Here is a 23,018-nt window from a genome sequence, read left to right on the forward strand (position 1 = left end):
TCTAGTTTTGAATTTATGGAGTAGTTTCTTTTGTGATCGGGACCGCGATTGGGACAAACGATTGATTTTTGTTTATTCGTTGGAGTATTTGATTTATAAAATTATTCTATGTTATTGATTAATATTTGCGTAATTTGCGTGCTTTTAATCTGGCCAATTATTTGCATGTTTGTTGGTTGATCTTGACGCGAAAGGGAATAGATCAAATTTAGCTTCAGAAATATTACTCAACACACGGTTAAACGGACTAGAAATAGTATTCGGTTTCAGTGTGCGATTTTAGGCGACAGCTGTAATTCCATCGTTGATGCATGCGTTTTTGTTTAATTAAATTCAATTATAAATAATTAGATTGTTAAATGAAAATAGGATTATAAATTCTAGAAATAGATTTATAATTAAATTGGAGAATTGCATCGTGACATTGAATAATATGTGGTCATTTAATTCCAGTGCATTATTTTAATCAGAGTTTGTTACCATCGTGTGTTCCCGGTCATTTTATTTAAATTTGAAAATCCCCAAGTTCCAAGCATATCTGATATTTGATTTAGTAATTAAATTAGCACAAATTAGTTTAAAAATTCACTTAGTTTAAATAACAATCAAATCACTCATTATTGTTTGCCTAGATTAAATAAAATAATTAAATCTTAGTAATTAAATAATAGTCTCTGTGGGATCGATACTTGGACTGTTCGTCCATTTACTATAAATTGACCTAGTCCGCTTGCTAGAATTAATCCCAACCGAAATCGTCGGTCAGTAGCTATTTATCGTCATCTGTTCAAGCAAGTCATAAGCTTGCTCGGGAGACTTAGCAAAGATCGTGCCACCAGCTGCAACATCCAATGTTCCTATTGTTTGCCCATTTAGACCGTTGTAGAATAATTCAATCTGCACCCAATCTTCGAAGCCATGGTTCGGGCACTTTCTCAACTGATCCTTGTATCTTTCCCATGCCTCATACAATTTCTCAAAATCAGTCTGCCTGAACGTGCTAATTTCAATCTTCAACTGTGCAGACTTTGCAGGGGGAAAGTATTTTGCCAGAAATTTTGTCGCCAGCTCCTGCTATGTCGTGATACTTACTAAGGGAGGCGATTGGAGCCATCCTCTAGCTTGATCCTTAAGAGAAAACGGAAACAAGCGCAATCTAATAATATCATCAGAAACATTATTAATTTTTACCGTATCCGTGATCTTCAAGAAGGTCCTCAAATGAACATGAGGATCAGAAGTAGATGTTCCAGCAAACTGGTTTTGCTGAACATATTGATTAGAGCAGACTTCGACTCGAAATTATTTGGCGTTGATGGTCCCTCTTGCAATACAAGAGTAATGATTGTTGATCACTGGTCGGAAGTGATCTCTGATAGGAATAGCCTCTAGCGGGATTTATCTGTCATTTTCTCTGTGTTCAGCCATTGCTTTTAGCTGTTCTCTTCTTGCTTTTCTTAATCTTCTTGTAGTTTTTTCGATCTCCGGATCAAAGATAAGCAATTCAGGGTTTTGCGATCTTAGCATGCACTGTAAAGCAGAAAAAAATTGCACTCAATAAATATAAAATATAATAAAATAAAAAAGATCTAAATTAAAATCTAGACTAATTGGTAACAATAATGATATAAATTTAAATTTTGACACTCCCCGGCAACGGCGCCAAAAACTTGTTGCATGTTTTCTTCATTGCTCGCAAGCGCACGACGTCAAGTTATAGTAAATTGTATTTTTGAGTGCAAGTGTCGATCCCACGAGGAGTGTAAATGAAATATATATCAATGCTTGTAATTAAAACAGTCAAGACTTTATCTAGAAAAATCAATAACCAGATTGGTTTGTTTGAACGAATTAAATGAAAACAAAGAATTAATCTAATTACCGAGTTGAAGAATAACAATTAGAGAAAATATCTAGAGAAATGATTTCACCAAATTTCCACGACAATTATTCCCAGTAAATTTTATATTCCTGAATTCCAATTATTTAATGGCTAAGAACACTAAATTATGTTATTCCTCCTTTCCCAAGTGACGAATAAACTGTACCAATCAAACTTCGATTCAGTTATCCCAATAAAATCTAAGTTTAATTGATAAATGCAACCGATGTTCTTACCTAAGCCTCGCTAAAGTTATACGCCTTCCGAACGATAAAAACATTCAACGATGTGTTTCTAATGATCTATAATCCTAGTCCCTCTCCCGAGTTATAGAATTAATCAAACAACACAATTAAACGAAAACGGAATTCAATCAAATAAACAACCACTGCGTCAAATCATCGTATCCAAAAAGTTACGTCATTCTCTAGACTGGAAAGTTAGTTCATGATAAATTCGAAACAAAAACAACAAATATTCGAAGATTTAGACATCGAAATACAAGAAAATATAAAGGCGAAAGAATAGATGACAAATCCGAAGTGTCGTCTCTGTCCCCAGATCCTTCGTTCTTCGTATTTGTAATTCTTCTTCGCACTCTGGATCTTCGTCTCGTGTCCACACTTGTATCCCGTGTGTTTTTCTCTCCAAAATGGTGTTTTTCTCGTGTTTCTTTCTCCCACGGCGGCTCTCCTCTTTCTAACCTAACTCGCGCATTTTATAAAGTTCTGGATGATCGGCGCGCGCGGTGGCGCATGATCTCGCGTGAATGCGCGTGACATTCTGTCGTTTGGCTTGCTGCTGCGCGCGCGCGGTCGCGCGAGTTGTGGTGCTGCCACGCTCTCCTCTCGGGACTTCATGTTCTTCTATGCGCACGCGGTCGCGCATGATGTTGCGCGGGGGCGCGCAAGCTATTGGTTCTCGCCAATGCTCCTTCGCGCGCGGCCGCGCGTGCCTCTCGGGTTGATGACTTGCGTTTTTGTGCACGCGGCTGCGCGTGAAGTGGCGCGGTCGCGCGCACACCTCTGTCCGTGGGTGTGCTCTCGGCTACGCTGTAAGGCTTGAGATTTACCAGTTTTCATTGATGTGATATTCGAAGATATGAGTATGCATGATGTAGGGCTTGAGATTTATTAGTCTTCATTGACGTGATATTCGAAGATATGAGAATGCATGACATGTCATGAGAAGCATTAAGTGAGATGGGAATAGGAAAGACATGGAAAAGACAAGAAAATATACAAAATAGGTGTGAAGGGCAGAACAGGTAGTGCACATGCGCGAAAAAATGCGCGCCTATGCGCGACATGTCCAGAACCTGCGGCGCATATGCGCGAGTAGATAGGCGCATATGCGCGACATGGCCAGAAACTTTGGTGCATATGCGCCAAGTCGAGACGCGCATATGCGCGAGGGGCAGATTTTCTAAGTGCCGGGACAGAACTTCTCGCGCACATGCGCGAGCTGAGGGCGCGCATCTGCGCGAGAAGTCCAGCATGCACACTAAGTTGACACATGGCATGAACTAGATAAATCATTGTAATGTGTCATTCTTCATTTTCTATCAGCAATAAACGAGAGAAGAATTGGCTGAGAGCATTTCCTTTCATCTTAGCTTAGAAACAAGATTTTGAAGAATCCAGCCAACCGAATATGAATCTGAGCTTATATTCGTAATCTTTTTGCCATTAGCTACAAAAGGATGTAAGTATTTATATGTTTCATCATGTTTTGAAAGTTACCTGTTGGGGAAACTTTGATATGTTTGTAGATATATGTTCTTGTGATTATAAGCAACGGTTATTCACAGTCAGATCGAAGAACGGATGTGTTATGTGATTGTTATGGAATTTCAGCATGTTTAGATTTAGATTATGCAGATTTTGAGAATATGATATATATATATGGTGTTGATTATTCATTGTTGAGAGTTGATATGGATTCTTGTTGAGATTTTAACTGATCGGTATCGAGAAACTATGCCGTTATGCCGTCAAGTTGTATCGAGATTAATTATTGAATTGTAGATGAGCTGAATTGAGTTAGAGATTGATAGAATGTGTATCAACATTGCCATTTCAGATTTGATATTGGCGACTTTGATATCGAGACTTCGACATCGACACAGATTGTGTAACGAAAGGTATAATTCATGTGACTTTGGGGAGATATGACTCAAATGAGATTCAATTTGAGTTTTCCAACAAAATCACATACTAGAATAGTTATTTATCTTTTGATATGATTATGATTTGTTTATAGATTTATATTCAAATCTTTTGACATGATTATGCATTTATAGATTTATACTCATGCATCTAAGATAGGAGAGTCATTGGCAGATTTGCCAAACTTCTAGACGTTCGGTGTATCGACGCATAGGAGCAGACTTCCTCCGATTGTAGACATTCGATACAGACATAACCGAAGTCTAGGAATAAGACGTACCGTCACCCCGATTGGGAGGGTAGGTGGCAGACAGCGACGCCTTATTCAAACCGGGATCCCTAGAGCTAGAGTCGAGTCGAGTCAGGACATGATTTGATTTGAATTGCATACTTATATAGATTGATTTCATAGACTATGGAGCCTATTGTTATTGCTTTCATGCATGATTTATGATTATGTATTAGCATGCATACATGTTTTATACTGGGATTTGTTCTCACCGGAGTCTCCGGCTGTTGTTATGTCTGTATGTGTACATAACAACAGGTGGGGCAGGATCTGGGTCACGAAAGAGATGAGATCGAAATAGCGTGGTGACTTCGGGCGCAAAAGATCACTGGTGGTTTTATATTAGACTTGTACTAATTGTATATTGTAGTTTGTATTAAACACTGGTTTGGATGAATGTACTAGAACAAGATATGTACTTATGGTTGTTGTAATTAAATAAAGAAAGATCTTATGCTTATTTTATATACATTTGATTTAATGTTAAAAGAAAAAATTTGATCCACATTTTATAATAAAGACCCAATTAATCCCAAAAGAACTGAGTTAGAGCCCGGGTCCCCACATGCGCACTACTCTGTTTTCTTAGTCCACTTGGTTTCGTGTCCACTACTTTCTCCATTCCTGAAATGACAACAAAAACAAACCAAAAACGCATAATTCTATTTGAAACAAGCATAATTTAAAATGGATTCTAATATAAATTAAGTGCAAATCTTGCACTTATCATGCAGTGACATTCCTACATTGGGAATGATGTTGGATTTCTACAATCAACTAAAGTATGGTTAGCAAGTAAATTTTCCATGAAAGATACGGGTGAAGCATCCTATGTATTGGAATACAAATCTATAGAGATAGATCAAAGAGGATGATGAGGCTCACCCAAGCGACATATATCGATACCATTCGAAAGATATTCTCTATGGAAGAGTCCAAGAGATGATACTTACCAACGTGTTATGATATTACTTTATCTAATGCAATGTGCCTCAAGACTGATGGAGAGATAAAGATGATGCCATGTATTCCACATGCGTCAGCCATTGGTAGTATCGTGTATGCTGTGATATCGACACGTCCTGATGTTGCTTACGCTCTGAGTGTTACAAGCAGATATCAGGCGAACCCTGGTCCAATGCATTGGAAGGCCGTGAAAGATATTCTTAAGTGCTTGAGAAGGACTAATAACTTGTTCATGATCTATGGGGGTAGTGAATTTAAATTTGAAGGCTACATTAATTCAAGCTTCCAATATGACGTAGATGATTCGAAATCGACCTCTGGTTTTGTATTCATGCTAAATGGTGCGGCTATCTCTTAGAAAAGTTCCAAGCAAGACACCGTTGCGGATTCCACCACTGAAACTGAGTACATTGTTGCATCTGCTACAACAAAAGAGTCAGTTTGGATGAGGAATTTTGTCCAAGAGTTGGGCGTCATTCCTAATGGAGTTGATCCAGTCTCCGTGTACTGCAACAAAACTGGTGCTGTTGTGCAAGCAAAGGAACCAAGGTCTCATCAACGATCCAAACATATACTGAGGAAGTTCCATATCATCTGGGAGATTGTGAGAAGAGGAGATATATCAGTCGAAAGAGTCCCCTCTGCAGATAATGTTGCAGATCCACTTACAAAACCCTTTCCAGGACCATTGTTCGAGAAGCATCGCGAAGCAATGGGAATAAAGTTATGGGTAGTTGGCTCTAGGGCAAGTGGGAGATTGTTAGAGTAGATGCCCTACAAGCCAACGGTCGGCTAGGGAATTTATTGACTCAAGTGTAATAAACAATCTTTATGTTAATATAATTTAACTTTTTATGGTCTTTTTTTTATTTTATTTGTATATCAACGCAATCAGCACAAATAAAGTCCTTGATTATACTTTAATACAGATGAACCATAATTTGATGTTGAAATTCATTTGTAAACACGGTATAATCTAAATTCGTTTCTAGTCGATCCATCCGCCTAAAACATGGATAAATGTCGCTTGAGCTTGAAACTAGCATCTGTGATGTTGTGTACCGCGTTTCTTGGTAAGTACATAGTGATGTTCAAACATGAAGATGGGTAGTCATATCATGATTATACCGAACTACCCTCCCTCGGACTTTCCAAGTGATTATCATTAATCAAGAGAATAAGTCTATGGTAATGATAGTACACAATTAGTCCTTACGACCCGAGAGAACACTGAGGCTCTATATGCTAGGGCTATGCTTTGACTCGTTTACCGATTCTAGGAGAGTCATCAGGTGGCGAGATTGGGTATAATTGCGACACATGTAGGAGTCAGTGCATTGTAGTCGAGAATTCACCGCTAACCTACGGTTGTGGATATCCTATGTGATATGATGGAATAATAGTGCATGAAATCTCTGGTTAGAGTATGAGATGAACGTTAGAAAAGAAATTCTCCAGTTATACATGCGATGCCACTATTTATTCTCAAAAATGTGTCACATATTTATCGAATTATTATGCAACCCTCGATGAATCCATGGTTGCAGATTCGATCGGGATATAAGAGATGAAGGGACCGTACTATACGTTAATCATAGTCGACTGGTTCTTGCAGGCACTATCAGTGATACCTAAGGAATCATGGGTGATGCTACTAGACGCTCTCACCATGATTCGATGGGTTTAATCAGAAATATGATTTCTAGCATTCTCATTATCAATAGTTGATACATAGAATGGGGCAAATTTGGGTAAGCCCGAATAAAGGATTATATCATGAATAAAAAAGAATGGTGAACCAATAGCTAGTTGTATCCCTGAACCATTGAGGATAACACAAGCACTGGTTTACTTGTTTCCGTTGAATTTATAAGAAATAAGTTTGATATGATCAATCGATAAGCTTATAAATAAAGTTTATAAAAGCTTATAGAAACTTTGAGAGCATGACTGCTAAATTACTCAATGGGAGTGCACCTCTCTTATTTGGACATTGGTGATCTCGAAATTAAAGTGTGAATCATAATAAGTTGAAATTGTCACATCAATGATGTTGGATCGTCGATCGGGATTATGATGAGATTAACGTAATGAGGGTATTGATCATGGGCTTGTAAGAATATAAACCTATCATGCTAATTTATTAATGTTCAAATGGACTTTAATAATTAAAATATATTTTAATGAATTAAAATATAGTCTATTAAATTTTTATTAAATATGGTATTGGTTTATGAAAATATTCATGATTCTATAATTTAAAAATTGCACACAAAGAAAATAATATTGGATGATTAGTTGTGTGCCATTTTCGAGAGTCACCATGTTTGGATATGAATTAAGATCTTTAATTAACTTAATTAATTGGATTAATTAAGTAAAGAAATATTACTATTAAAATAAGGATATTATTATTCTTAATTGGAAAAGCATCATCCGAAAGCTTTTGGGCATGGATTTTAGAATCTATAGTTTACTTAAATAATTAGATTAATTAAGTAAATGATGGATTAAAAAAATAATTAGAATATTTTTTTCTAATTAATATAGATTCATTCGAGACAAGCAAGGTTGTTGCAAGAAAGAATTTCGGCTCTTGCCAAGTTTCGGTGGTTGCTCTCAAAATCTCTTTTCTTCTGCGAGAAATATTCGGCTTATAATATTATGTCGATTTCTTTTTCGTGTTCTATCTCTACGCAAAATAACTTCTATTTTTATAGTGAAATTTATAAGAGGAATAAATATTCCAGTCGTGGACCGGATTAAGAGATCGAAGTACATTCGTAGGGATTTACAACAAGAGCTACGTCCGCTAATACCGGGTTAGTTGGAGCCAAGTGAATTAATTCACTAAAAGTAAAAACTAAACATCCTTTGTATATACATTTAAACCGTACGAATGTCCAAAGAAAATTTTGAATGTCAAAATAAAATTTTAAAACTTCTGCTGCGTATTGGACACGAGAAAAACCGAGATCCAACAGTTTTACTTCGACATCAATTTAATTACGGACCCATTTTCCTCATTGAAACGGCCAAAGACTTCGCTAATTTCTTGGATATGACTTCGATTATAATGCGAAGTAAAATGGTACTCTATTACTTCACGTGCGTCTACTTCGGCAATTATCTACCTATGACTTCATTATATATGAGAAGTAAATCAAGGAAATTCTACTAGTGTAAAGTATAATCAAGGTCCTTATCTGTGTCGATTGCATGTGTATACAGATAAAGTAAAATAAAACATAAAATATATATAAATTATATTAAAATAAAGAGTATTTAATATAACTGAGTCAATAAATTCTTTAATCAACTGTTGGCTTACAAGACATCTACTTTAACAAAAAAAAAAACAAATATTATGTATCATGAGCACGTGTTGCTTTCCATTGCAATATTTTCGGTATAAAACAAAAAAATTAGTAAAATAATGTTTATTTATGTAAAATAACTTTATGTTTTAAAGCTACTTTTTTATTTGAAATTTTTTTCCGTGTTTTAAATTTTTTTTATCAAGATCTAGCTCATATAAATAATAGTAAACATAATATCATATATATTATGATATTAATATAAAAAAGCTCCACATAAACATCAAGAACAAAATTGATACTTGTAATTGAATGTGATAAGGACTAAGAACAATGCTTATGCATACCATTAAGCATTTACAATGGCTAAGATCTTAATTCCCTATTGAATTCCCTAAGAACAAACGTTGTAACAACTTACAAAAACTTGGAAATGTAACATTTGACATATGCAAAAAAGTCGGATAGTTTGTAAAATAACTTTTGGTCAAACTGCATTTTTGAAAACTAATCCTGTCAAACTAAATTTGAAAACAATAAAAAACATTTAGGAAAGGTAATTTTTTTAAAACCTTAGTTTTACCAATGTTAATTTACAAAAATATTCAAAAAGAAATGAGTGAATGTCTAAGAAATGTAGGCATATTGGAGCCTAGCAAAATGGCTCATCTGACAATTATTTACTTAACTTGGACTTCAAATAGGAAGTGTAAGAACTTTAGGATACTTCAATTCTTGTGTTCATGCTCGTGCAGCTCGAGAAACTTTGCAACGCGTTCCGCTTTTGCTCCTGACCTATGGTCGTAGTACTCGACAATGGCAGCCCCGGCTAAGGCTGCGAGAGTAAGAGCTTGGGCGTGCAACCTGATTTTCGATCGAGACATTTTGTTACGACTTTTTGTGCGAATGGCGAGAGTAACAAAAGCATGAAACTTCAAATGTCACAGATCATAGCTAAATAACACAACACAGTCTAATTAAAGACGAAATATGCATAATTAAAATGGGAGTAAAAGGGCTCTTATTAAAATTAAATGACGCAGTTTACTTCACCAAACATAAAACACATCACAAATCTATCTATTTCAAACTTTGCTCTCGATGAAATATAATTAAATATTTATCAGTATTTTATTTAAATAATTATTTTATTCCATCAAAAGTATATATATTAATTTTTAATATATTTACATCTTACTATTTTTCATATATATTTATATATTATTATTATTATTATTAGTTAATAAAACAAGAGGGCTTTATAAAATTAGCTTTGGTATTTTTAAGTAAACTTTCAAAACTAACCCAAGATAAGAATGATTTAAAAAATTATCTCATTTATAAAAAAAATCAACAGCTTCTTATATTTAAATATAATTATTGAATTATTTTTAATAACATATACGCATGCATCGGGTGTGTTTTTTACGATAATTATAGTTATGTCAATTATTTATATAAGTGATTTAATTTAATTTTAATAATTACTTTCTTTACAACATATTAGTTAAATATTGAACTAATTTCTGTATATAACTAAATTATTATTTATAAGATAACTAAAAATAAATTAAAAATATCATCCAATTAATTTTAAAAGAAAAAAAAATTATTATATGCCAACGCAATGCAACTATGTTTGCTATAGTATGGACATTGTTCGTGCGGTACCATACCTTATTTTGGGGCTCTATCATGGTCCTCCACACTCCACACTCTCCCGTTAGATATTAAAATGACATCACAGATGGTCCAACATTTTTCTAAAAAGCACTAGAAATCCCTTTAGTCGAATAGTTTTGCTCAAGGAAACTTTTGTACCAAATACAAACACTCCATTGACTACGCTCGAAAGGGAATGTTATTGTTAACTCTTTGACTTGATCTGTTATCTATTTCTAAATAAATTAACATATCTACTTGTTAAATTTACTCTACACTAAAATGAAGAAAAACGATAACATAATTTTGTTTAAATTCAATATTTTATTGTAAAACTTGAGACAAACGCGTGATTATACTAATTGTTGAATCTTATCATTCACACAAAATTGTCATTAGGTTACAGATAAAATTACCTGGCATGAATGATCTTAACGCTCGGTTTCATGTTTGGTTGAGACCAATTATATGCCATCGAACCCACAATTCCACTAGCCCATAGAATCCCTTCAACAAAAACAAGAAAACAATTATATTCAATCATGGAAGTACACACAACCAAAGGAAAATTCAAATTACAATGCAATTTACCAACAGCTCGAAGCTTGTTTTCCACGATCCATTCCCTAATAGAATCAAGCTTTTCCTTCTCTTCACCCATTTTCTTACTGTTTTTCTCCTCTGAAGAGAGCTTGAATTTGTACTTGGTGGGGGCATTAAGGATTTGGTGGTGATCGAGTAGTCTTGTTTGTAGCCTAAATGTTCTCCACGGTCCAAATCTTACATGCGCGCTTTTGCTCTTCCACTAGTCTATTTTTAGATTTAGACAAGCGTATGGAAGACACTCGTTTCATAAACTTTGATGTTAATTTTATGATCATAAAAACATTTCTCTCAACTTTTTTCCCAGACATGCCCTCGCTCGGAGAAGAGCGAAGAAATTCAATATTTTAAGAAAACTAATTAAGGAAAACCCAAATTTTTTTTATAATCGATTTGTTACCTCTTTTTTTTTTACATAAAAATACATTGTATATGTTAGAGTAGATGTCCTGCAAGCCAACGGTTGGCTTGGGAATTTATTGACTCAAGTGAAATAAACAATCTTTATTTTATTATAATTTAACTTTTAATGGTTTCGTTATACTTTATCTGTATACCCATGCAATCAACATAGATAAACTCCTTGATTATGCTTTAATACAAATGAATCGTAATTCGCTGTTGAAACTCATTTGTAAACACTGCATATTCTAAATTCGTTTCTAGTCGATTCAGCCGCCTAAAACATGGATAAAGGTCGCTTGAGCTCGAGACTAGTATCTGTGATGTTGTGTACTACGTTTCTTGGTAAGGGCATGGAGATGTCCAAACATGCAGATGGGTAGTCATATGATGATTATACCGAACAACCCTCCCTCGGACTTTCCAAGTGGTTATCATTCATCGAGAGGATAAGTCCATGGTTATGATTGTACACCATTAGTCCTTACGACCTGAGACAACACTGAGGCTCTATATGCTAGGGCTGTGCTTTGACTCGTTTACCGGCTCCAGGAGAGTCATCAGGTGGCGAGGTTGGGTACAGTTGCGACACATATAGGAGCCAGTGCATTGTAGTCGGGGATTCACCGCTCAACTACAGGTGTGGATATCCTATGTGATCTGATGAAATAATAGTGCATGGAATCTCTGGCCAGAGTACGAGATGTAAGTTGGAGAAGGAGTTCTCCAAATAGTACACGTGATGCCACTATTATAGTTATCACATAGTTATCGAATTAATATGCAACCCTCGATGAACCAATGGTTGCAGATTCGATCGGGATATATGATCTGAAGAAACCGTACTGTACGTTAATCATAATCGACTGGTTCTTGCAGGAACTATCAGTGATACCTAGGGGATCATGGGCGATGCTACTAGACGCTCTTACCATGATCCGATAGGTGCAATCAGAAATGAGTTCTGACATTCTTGATCAATGTGTAGATGAAAAGAATGAGGCTAACTAGGGTAAGCTAGAATAAAGGATTATGTCCTGAATCACAAAAGTTGTGAAGCTGTATCCCTGAAACATTGAGGGTCACACAAGCACTGGATCGTTTGTTCCCGTTGATAGAATAAATTCAAGGAGTTGAATTTATATTTTGATATAGTAAATTCAAGGAGTTGAATTTATGATAATTAAATTTTGAGAAAATAAATTCAAGAAGTTGAGTTTATGAGATAGTAAATTCAAGAAGTTGAATTTATAAAATTTGGAGAGAATAAATTCAAGAAGATGAATTTATAAAATTTGATACTTTAATTTATTAAATTCAAAAGTTGGTTTATTAAATATTAAATTTTGGATGTTATAAAATTCAAAGAGTTGAATTTATAATTTAAATATTAAATTCAAATGTTGAATTTATAATGGATTTAATATATTAAGATCAAAAGTTGAGTTTATTAAATATTAAATTGAGAGTATGTTTGATGGACTTGTAGGAGTACAAGTCCAACATATTAAATAATTAAAGTTATTAATGGACTTTGATTAATTAATTAAACTAGTTGGACTATACCAATTAATTAATCAAGCTCATTAATTTTAATTATGGCACTTAGGTCAAAGCTATTGTTTTAAAAAGAAAAAAAAATGACCTAGTCTCCTCCTCTCCAATAGTGACTCACGAAGATGGCATCTTCAAATTCTCAAAATTTTGGCCACTTTTCAAGTGAGAGATTTTGAGACATCTCTCAAATTTTTAATCTCCAACGTAAAAACTTCTTTCAAATATTCTAGTGCTATTTGAAAGAGGAACAAATCTTCTAGTCGTGGACCTAATTAGAAGGATTGAAGGAAAGAGTTTTTTTGAAGATCGTTCGTAGGGATTCATCAATAGCTAGATCCTCCTATACCGGATTAGTTGGAGCCAAGTGATTTAATTCACTAAAAGTATAATTCTAATGCCCTATGAGTGTTTATGATAAAATCATACGAGCGTCCAAACATATTTTGATTGTCAAAATAAATAAAAAAAAATTTAAAACTTCCGCTGCGTTTGGACATGTAGAAAACCGAGATCCAACAGTGGTATTAGAGCCAAGATTTTTCTAAATCATATGGTTTTGATATTGAATAATTTATTTCTAACCACACAAGAAAATTTTTCAGAAAATTGTAGCACCATTAAAAAGTTAATTTTTCCAAAAAAAAAAAATATCGGGGCTGCCCGAAACTGTTCCGGGAAGTGCACTGTGCGCGCCTGCACGCACAGTGCCTCGCGCGCTGTGCGGGCCCGCGTGTAGGGACCCGGACGCTAATCAAGTTCATAATCATCATTGGGATAATTTAATCAATTATAATAAACATGGTCTAAATATTTTTTTTTAAAATGCGGAACATTATGGAAATCATACTATTATACATATCAAAATAACATAAGGTACAAATCCTGTACATCATATGTTCAATATAAACTAAGGTTCAACAACTAGCTATCAAGTGTTCAAACCCTATTTACGGCAACATCAAAGTCTGTGGTCTCCACTCTAATCCTGACCTCTCGTCATCTCCTCGACCCTGATCCTATCCCACCTGTTGTCATGCACACATACAAACACGACAACAGCCGGATAATTACGGTGAGAAAATAATCCCAGTATAAATCAACGAACATGTAATCATATAATCAATATAAAGCATGAAGCAGACATCAGATATAAATCAAAATCTGAAGCATAATTCATATAAAACTGTTAATCATACTCGTGACTCCACGACTCAGACTAGACTCAATCCTAGTCTAGGGATCCCGGTTTCCAGACGTTGGCATTCCATATCGATCACCAGTAATAGAAGAAACTCCGATTCTATCCACATCGATATGGTATGGATCACCAGTAATAGAAGAAACTCCAATTCTATCCACATCGATAGCCAATCATCCGGTGACAGACTTTGGCACTATCTCCAATACACTATCTTGTGACATCGTGCAATGTGCCCGTGGCGATCCCACCACTATCATGCACTTCTGTCACAAGATCACTCATCTATACTCATCTAATACATGCTTCCTACAAATCAATAGAACAACATACAATAATCAAGTCAATGCATACAATAACAATAAGTATGTGATTTAGGGAAACCCAAGTATCTCCTACTTGAGTCGATCTCCCAATACCACATTGACTTATACCTTTCGTTTGTAGTCTCGGTCTGAAGCAATAGCAGTTCTGAACTCAGGACTGTCTCTGTAAATCTGAAACGACATATCGAGAATCATACCATCATTATTCCATTCTCAATTCAACACTAATCTGATAAATCTGGACTTAATTCAAATCACGGCATGACGGCACAATCTCAGTATCCCCGTCAATACCATATCAACATACATCAATTACAAATCATAACTCATATCCGATACAATCTGTAATTAATCCATAATCCAAATCTGTCCAATATCAATCAATATATTTTGAAAAATCATAACAATTCCATAATCGATCTGTTTTACAATCTAACTTCGATTCTACGATGTCTAACATGTCAAGAACATCATATATGAATCCTATTCAATTCTGACAATAGCATAATTTCAAGACATGTCTAAACGCAAAAAAAAACTTACGTTCAGTTGAAGCCCGCGTTGATAGGAACAGAGTACTGAAGTCGGATTCAAATTCTGAAGGGCGGATCTTTCACAAAAGGCGTAAGGATTTTTCACAACTTTCCCCTGACCTTTTCTCGGTTTTCTTCAGAAGGAATGAAGGGAATTGCATTGTATATATATATATACATCAATGATGCATGCTGAAGCCAAGTGGATCATCCTTCATAAAACACGTCTCGCGCATATGCGCGACCATCTTCGGCGCATATGCGCGAGACAATATGCCTCGACGCGTTGACTGCACAGCACCTCGCGCATATGCTCGCCCTCATTCGGCGCATATGCGCGAGGCCCTTGGTTATTTTACCCAACTCTCGGGTACCCTCGCGCATATGCACGGATTCATGTCGCGCATATGCGCGAGGTTCTCTTGACATTTCGCGCATATGCACGGATTCATGTCGCGCATATGCGCGAGGTTCTCTTGACATTTCGCGCATATGCGCGAGAGCTCATCCTCGCACATACATTTGTTTTGCTGAATTAAAATCGTGTCTCGATTAATCCTCTCATAATCACCTCAATTAATTAACACATCATTTCATATTAATAACGTAGCAATCTCCGAGCATTACATTTCTCCCCTCCTAAGATATGATTTCGTCCCCGAAATCACAGGCAATCAATCATATCAATAAGAAGGCATGTAATAGAAACTGAATATAAACTTACATCAGTGAAATAGTGCTGGAAATTCCTGTCTCATATCCGATTCAGTCTCCCAGGTGGCTTCTTCAATACCATGACGAGTGCATTGAACTTTCACAAGAGGAATAGTCTTCGTTCTGAGTTTCTTTTCCTTACGATCGATATTTCGGATCGGTTTTTCGACATAACTCAGACTTTCATCAAGTTCTGCCTCGCCTGGCTGAATCACGTGAGAATCATGAGGGAGATATTTCCACAGAATAGATACATGAGAGACGTCATGTATTCCCGATAATGAAGGCGGCAAGGCGAGTCGATAGGCACGATCTCCTATCTTCTCGAGAATCTCATACGGACCAACGTATCGTGGAGACAACTTTCCTTTCTGTCCAAATCTGACAACTCCTCATAAAGGTGAAATATTTAAAGATACTCGATCTCCAGTCTCAAATACCAACGGTTGTCGTCTGATGTTGGCATATTTGGCCTGTCGGTCCTGAGCTGCCTTCATTTTCTTCTGAATCAATTTTACTTTCTCCGTCATATCTCTGATCATGTCAGGTCCAGTATCAAGAACTTCAGAGATATCATCCCAATAAAGAGGGGATCGACACTTCTTTCCGTACAATGCTTCAAAAGGTGCCATCTCAATACTCGTCCGATATCTATTGTTGTACGAAAACTCACAGAGAGGCAATGCATCTTGCCAACTAGTGCTAAAATCAAGCACTACAGCTCTCAGCATATCTTCCAGTGTCTGAATCGTCCGCTCTGACTGTCCGTCAATCTGTGGATGATATGTGGTTCTCAGATGTAACTTCATATCGAGAGCCTGTTGCAAACTCTGCCAGAAGTGCGAAGTGAACCGAGGATCACGGTGTGAAACAATCGACTTCGGCACTCCGTGCAATCTGATTACCTCTTTGACATAGATATCGGCCATCTGATCATATCGGTACGTCATCTTGTATGGAATAAAACATGCAGATTTGGTCAATCGATCGATCACGACCCAAATTGCATCACAACCTCGGGAGGATATCGGTAATTGTGTCACAAAATCCATGGAAATGTGATCTCATTTCCATTCAGGAATCGACAAACTCTGTAACAATCCTCCAGGTTTCTTTCTTTCATCTTTCACCTGTTGGCAATTCAGACATTTGGATACAAATGTAGCGATATCAGCTTTCATTTGTTTCAACCAAAACTGTCCTTTCAAATCATTATACATCTTCCTGCCACCAGGATGAATGCTAAATCGATTGATGTTCGCTTTTGCCAATATCCTTTGTCTCAATTCTGAAACATTCAGCACAACAATACGATTATTCACATACAAAATACCGTTTCGAACCTGATACTCCGATTGATGTCCAGCTTTGACCATAGCAATCAAATTCTCTACATTCTGATCAACTTTCTGAGCCGCTTTAATTTTCAAAATCAGCTCTGGTTCAGCCCGAATAGCACATAATCTCAGAGGCTGGCGATCTGTTTCAAATACTAATCCAGACAAACAGCAGTCTTCTATCAAATTCGAAACACCAATCGTCGATAAGGATAGATGATCGAGCAAAACTTGCACAATGGAATCCTCAATAAAATTATGGTTTTGGATGCTCAAAAATTAATTGCAAGTGCACGATGTCAAGTAATAGTATAATGTACCGGAGTACGAGTATCGTTCCACTGAAGACTGTATTTAACAATTATTCTTTTCAGTTATTAGATCTTTAGCAACGAAAATTTGAATGAATGATGATTACTACTATGCTCAAATAAATATGCAAATAAAATGATTCAATAAGTAAAGAATGAAAATTAATATCTAAAATGTTGAGTAAAATTCAATGAAAAATGAATTTGTTAGGAATATCGGTTCACCTACCCCTCGTTAATTTATTAATTCGTTCGATAGTGATTATATGTTTCCGACAGGATTTCCTATTCAATTGAACACACTCTCTCGAGCTATGCCAAACTAATTCGACTCAATGAAGTAATTAAATGTCTTTACTTATTTATCAAGAGTGAATCGCATTTCGATTTATGAAATCCCCTAGTTTTCGACCCTAAGGACTATGACTATCGGCGCGTATCCAATTTCATATATCTATGTAAATTGTAGATCCACGGATTATACTACTCGTTCCTATCACAAGTTATTCTCTCGAACTCACTCGCAATATAAAAACGTTGTTAAAGTTAGCTACGCTCTAACAACACGATAAAACAATAGTATAATCAAGAATAAATCAGAAATCGAGGTGTAAATTAATTATATCAAAGTTTTGGGTAGGATCCCCTTAAATCCCAACAAATATTAAAAGTTTAGCTACTCGAGTTCATATTAAAACTAAACAAAACAACGTTTAAAGATGAAAACCAAATTAGAAATACTAGAATTGGCGAAAAACGCGAAGAACGGTGCCCGGAAATCCTCGAATCTTCAATCCAAGCGAGAAAATCTCTCCCAAGCTTGTGGCGGCTCTCAATGAAGTCTAGAATGTCTGATTTTTGTGCCTTCTTTCTTCCCTATCAGCCACACCGCTCGAGCGCCACACTCTCTGTAAAACACTTGGGGCATGCGGCTTCTCGCGCTCGGGCGGTAGCAAATTACCGCCGGAGCGCCATACTTTCTGTAATTCACCTCGGCAATCCACATCTCGCGCCCGGGCGGCAGAAAATTACCGCTCGGGCGCGAACGTTTCTGTACATCATCTTGTTGGGTTAGCACTTGGCTCCGATTTCAGTTTTTAGGTCATTTTTCTTGCAAATTCGTCACGCACAAGTGAGAAATGATCAAATGCATAAGCTTACTCTAAAATGAACAAAATGTAAATGAAATGTACGCATGCACAATGCAAACACACACAAACTAATGAAATAAAACATGTGAAAATCACACATATCAATAGAGAACATACCTTTCGACTCAGTGCATCTGTTGCTGCATTGGATTTCCCCGGATAGTACTTGATTTCACAATCAAAGTCTTTCAATAAATCCAGCCGTCTTCGCTGTCTCATATTCAGCTCGGACTGTGAAAACAGATTTTTCAAGCTTTTGTTATCAGAATATATTTAGAATTTCTCACCGTACAGATAGTGTCGCCATATTTTTAATGCAAAAACGATGGCTGCCAATTCAAGATCATGAATTGGATAACGAGATTCATGGTGTTTCAGCTGTCTCGAGGCATAAGCAATCACATGCCCTCGCTGCATTAAAACACAACCCAATCCACAGTGAGATGCATCACAATAAACAACAAAATCACCAGTACCTGACGGGATAGTCAACACCGGGGCACTGGTCAACCACTTTTTCAACTCTAAAAAACTGGATTCACAGTCTTCTGACCAAACAAACGGTGCATTTTACTGAGTCAACTGTGTAATCAACTTGGCAATACTGGAGAAATCTTTGATAAATCGACGGTATTATCCTGTCAATCCCATAAAACTGCGAATCTATGGCACAGAAGTCGGTCTTGGCCAAGAAATCACTGCCTCAACATTACTGGGATCCACCGCTATACCGTCTCCGGATATAATATGTCCCAAAAATACTACCTGTCTCAGCCAAAATTCGCATTTTGACAGTTTTTCATACAATTCTCAGCCCTTAGAATTCGCAACACAGTTCTCAAATGTTCTGCATGCTCAATCATATTCTTCGAATAAATCAATATATCGTCAATGAATATGATTAGAAAATCATCCAGATATTTCTGGAAAACACGGTTCATCAATCCCATAAATACATCCTGTGCATTCTTCAAACCAAATGGCATGACAATAAATTCATAGTGTCCATACCTGGTTCTGAATGCTGTCTTTGAGATATCAGAATCCTTGACTCTCAACTGGTGATATCCAGATCTCAGATCGATCTTGGAATATACAGATGAACCCTGCAACTGATCAAACAGATCATCAATGCGAGGCAAGGGATATTTATTCTTTACCATTGCCTTGTTCAGTTGCCTGTAGTCGATACAAAGTCTCATCGAACCATCTTTCTTTCGAACAAATAGTACTGAAGCTCCCCAAGGAGATACACTGGGTCTGATATACCCCTTGGCTAGTAAATCCTCTAACTGTTCTTTCAATTCTTTCAACTCAATTGGTGTCATTCAGTATGGAGCTCTAGATATCGGAACTGTACTTGGCATCAATTCAATGATGAAGTCTATTTCTTGAATCGGAGGCAATCCAGGAATCTTATCTGGAAATACATCAGCAAACTCACACACCACTGGCAAGTCCGCCAATGATGGACTCGATTTCAGTAAATCAACTGAATAGACAAGGAATCCATCCGCTCCTTTCTGCAATAATCGAGTCATATTCATAGCAGATATCAAAGGAATTCTATCTCGAGAACCCTTACCATAAAATTTCCACTCCTCAGCCATTTCAGGTCTGAATCTTACAATCTTGTGGAAACAATCGACTGTAGCCCTGTACTTGGTCAACATATCGATACCGACAATACAATCAAAGTCAGATATTCCAAGCACAACACAGTCTAACTCAATTTCATACCCATCATACTGCAGTATACACGATCTAACAGACTTAACTGATATCAAACATGTCCCCAACGGAGAAGAGACAGATACTACCGCAGACAATGACTCAATAGGCAATGCATGACTCAATGCAAATCGCTAAGATATAACTGTATGTGATGCACCAGTATCTATCAATACATATGCAGGATAACCAGAAATAAAGCAGTTACCTGCCACAACATCATCAGATGCATCCTGTGCCTGCTCCTCAGTCAAAGCAAACACTCGGGCCTACTGTCTCGGAGGCTGGCTCACTGTCTGGCTTCCTCTTGGCCTCTACTGTGACTGAGTAGACAGTGCTGGCTAGAAAGAATGAACAGCAGATGGTCGTATCCCTGTCTGAGCCACTGATCCAGATGACTCTGCTGCCTGGGATCCCTGAGCACCTCTCTGTGGACATACTCTAGCAAAATGTCCCTGCTGTCTACAAATACGACAGGTGCCAAACACTCCTCGGCACTGCTCTGTGGAATGCTTCCCTCCACAGGTACTGCAATAAGGTCCAGTATATCTCTGGCTCTGTCAAGGACTCCCAGAGCTAGAAGAACTTCTTCCTGACCTCTTGAATTTCTTTTCTCTAGCCTTCAAGAAGTCCTTCTTTCCACCACTACTGCTGCCACTCTCAAATCGAGAAGGTGGTTGTTTTGATCTCGGTGCTGGAGGCACAAACGAAGCTCCTCGCTGTCTCATCAGACCTGCTTCGGCTCCCTTAGCCCGGTTCAAGGCATCAGTGAAATTGTTTGGCCTCCCGGTATTCATCAAGGTAAAAATTTCAGGATTTAAGCCATTAATAAATTGGTCCGCAACGGCCTCATCATGTTCAGCCACGTGGGGAGCAAGCCGCAACAATGTAGAGAACTTAGCCACATATTCCTCAATGTTTAGTTGGCCTTGTCTCAAGTTAGCAAACTCGGCTCCCTTGTCTTTTTTGTACGACACTGGAAAGAACTTATGATAAAATTCAGTTCTAAACACATTCCAGGTAATAGTCGTACCTCGATGTTCTAATGCTCGCTTAGTGGTGATCCATCAGTTCTTTGCCAAATCGTGTAACTGGTGTCCAATTAATTTCACCCTCCGCTCATCGGTATAGTCCAGGGACTCAAACAGCATTTCGATATCATCTAGCCAACTCTCACAATCCACTGCTGTCTCGGTACCTTTCAGAGTCAGTGGATGAAATGACTGAAACCTTTTCAATAGTGTCTCCATAGGAGTGGCTGTAACATCCGTGGGAGGATTCGAAGTGCTACCCTTTTCCGGTATTCTTCTCGGAGGCATATCTGATAATCAAATGGATTAGTAACCCAAATACAACATACCGGTTTCAGTCCTTTTCTGATCATCTTACAGCTGATCCAGAATCTGTGCTGATCCATTCTTAATAACACATATTACCATATCAAATCAAATAAGCAAGTAACATGTATTAAAGCAGTAAAACATGCTAGCATTCAAAAGCAGGTAAGAAAACCTCAATCTACCCCGCTCACTAGCTTCTATCTCAATCTAAAAGATCTATCGTTCTGATACCACCTGTTGTGGGGACCCGACGCTAATCAAGTTCATAATCATCATTGAGATAATTTAATCAATTATAATAAACAGGGTCTAATTTTTTTTTTAAATGCGGAACATAATGGAAATCATACTATTATACATATCAGTATAACATAAGGTACAAATCCTGTACATCATATGTTCAATATAAACTAAGGTTCAACAACTAGCTATCTAGTGTTCAAACCCTATTTACAGCAACATCAAAGTCCGTGGTCTACACTCTAATCATGATCTCTCGTCATCTCCTCGACCCTGATCCTGTCCCACCTGTTGTCATGAACACATACAAACACAACAACAACCGGATAATTCTGGTGAGAATATAATCCAAGTATAAATCAACGAACATGTAATCATATAATCAATATAAAGCATGAAGCAGATATCAGATATAAATCAAAATCTGAAACATAATTCATATAAAACTGTTAATCATACTCGTGACTCCAAGACTCAGACTAGACTCAATCCTAGTCTAGGGATCCCAGTTTCCAGACGTTGGCATTCCATATCGATCACCAGTAATAGAAGAAACTCCGATTCTATCAACATCGATATGGTATCGATCATCAGTAATAGAAGAAACTCCAATTCTATCCACATCGATAGCCAATCATCCGGTGACAGACTTTGGCACTATCTCCAATACACTATCTTGTGACATCGTGCAATGTGCCCGTGGCGATCCCACCACTATCATGCACTTCTGTCACAAGATCACTCATCTAATACATGCTTCCTATACATCAATAGAACAACATATCAAATCAAATCAATGCATATAACAACAAAAAGTATGTGATTTACGGAAACTCAAGTATATCCTACTTGAGTCGATCTCCCAATACCACATTGACTTATACATTTCGTTTGTAGTCTCGATTTGAAGCGATATCAATTCTGTACTCAAGACTGTCTATGTAAATCTGAAACAACATATCGAGAATCATACCATCACTATTCCATTCTCAATTCAAAACCGAATCTGATTAATCTGGACTTAATTCAAATCACGGCATAACGGCACAATCTCAGTATCCCCGTCAATACCATATCAACAGACATCAATTACAAATCATAACTCATATCCGATACAATCTGTAATTAATCCATAATGCAAATCTGTCCAATATCAACCGATATATTCTGAAAAATCATAACAATTCCATAATCAATCTGTTTTACAATATGACTTCGATTCTACGATGTCTGACATGTCAAGAACATCATATATGAATCCTATTCAATTCTGACAATAACATAATTTCAA

General features: G+C 36.8%; 1 protein-coding gene across 1 annotated transcript; it reads right to left on the reverse strand.

Moving 5' to 3' along the window:
• Nucleotides 1-8,901: 8,901 nt before the first annotated feature.
• LOC140828444 (uncharacterized) lies at nt 8,902-10,979 on the reverse strand. Its single transcript, XM_073191410.1, has 3 exons — nt 10,876-10,979; nt 10,701-10,791; nt 8,902-9,486 (listed from the first exon to the last, which is right to left on the reverse strand). Exons 1-3 carry the CDS (start codon nt 10,943-10,945, stop codon nt 9,351-9,353), a joined length of 297 nt encoding a protein of 98 aa, XP_073047511.1. The 5' UTR covers nt 10,946-10,979; the 3' UTR covers nt 8,902-9,350.
• Between the last annotated feature and the right edge of the window lie 12,039 nt (nt 10,980-23,018).

This window comes from Primulina eburnea, chromosome 3 (genome assembly GCF_022965805.1).
Source record: "Primulina eburnea isolate SZY01 chromosome 3, ASM2296580v1, whole genome shotgun sequence".
In the NCBI taxonomy this organism is placed as follows: domain Eukaryota; kingdom Viridiplantae; phylum Streptophyta; class Magnoliopsida; order Lamiales; family Gesneriaceae; genus Primulina; species Primulina eburnea.

What these genes read in the sequence shown, in the direction of transcription:
- LOC140828444 (XM_073191410.1), bottom strand. Translation starts at nt 10,945, where the DNA reads ATGGGTGAAGAGAAGGAAAAGCTTGATTCTATTAGGGAATGGATCGTG. An exon ending in AAACAAGCTTCGAGCTGTTG is followed by an intron (nt 10,792 to 10,875) that starts GTAAATTGCATT and finishes TTTTTGTTGAAG; the next exon opens with GGATTCTATGGGCTAGTGGA. An exon ending in GTTAAGATCATTCATGCCAG is followed by an intron (nt 9,487 to 10,700) that starts GTAATTTTATCT and finishes ATCGAAAATCAG; the next exon opens with GTTGCACGCCCAAGCTCTTA.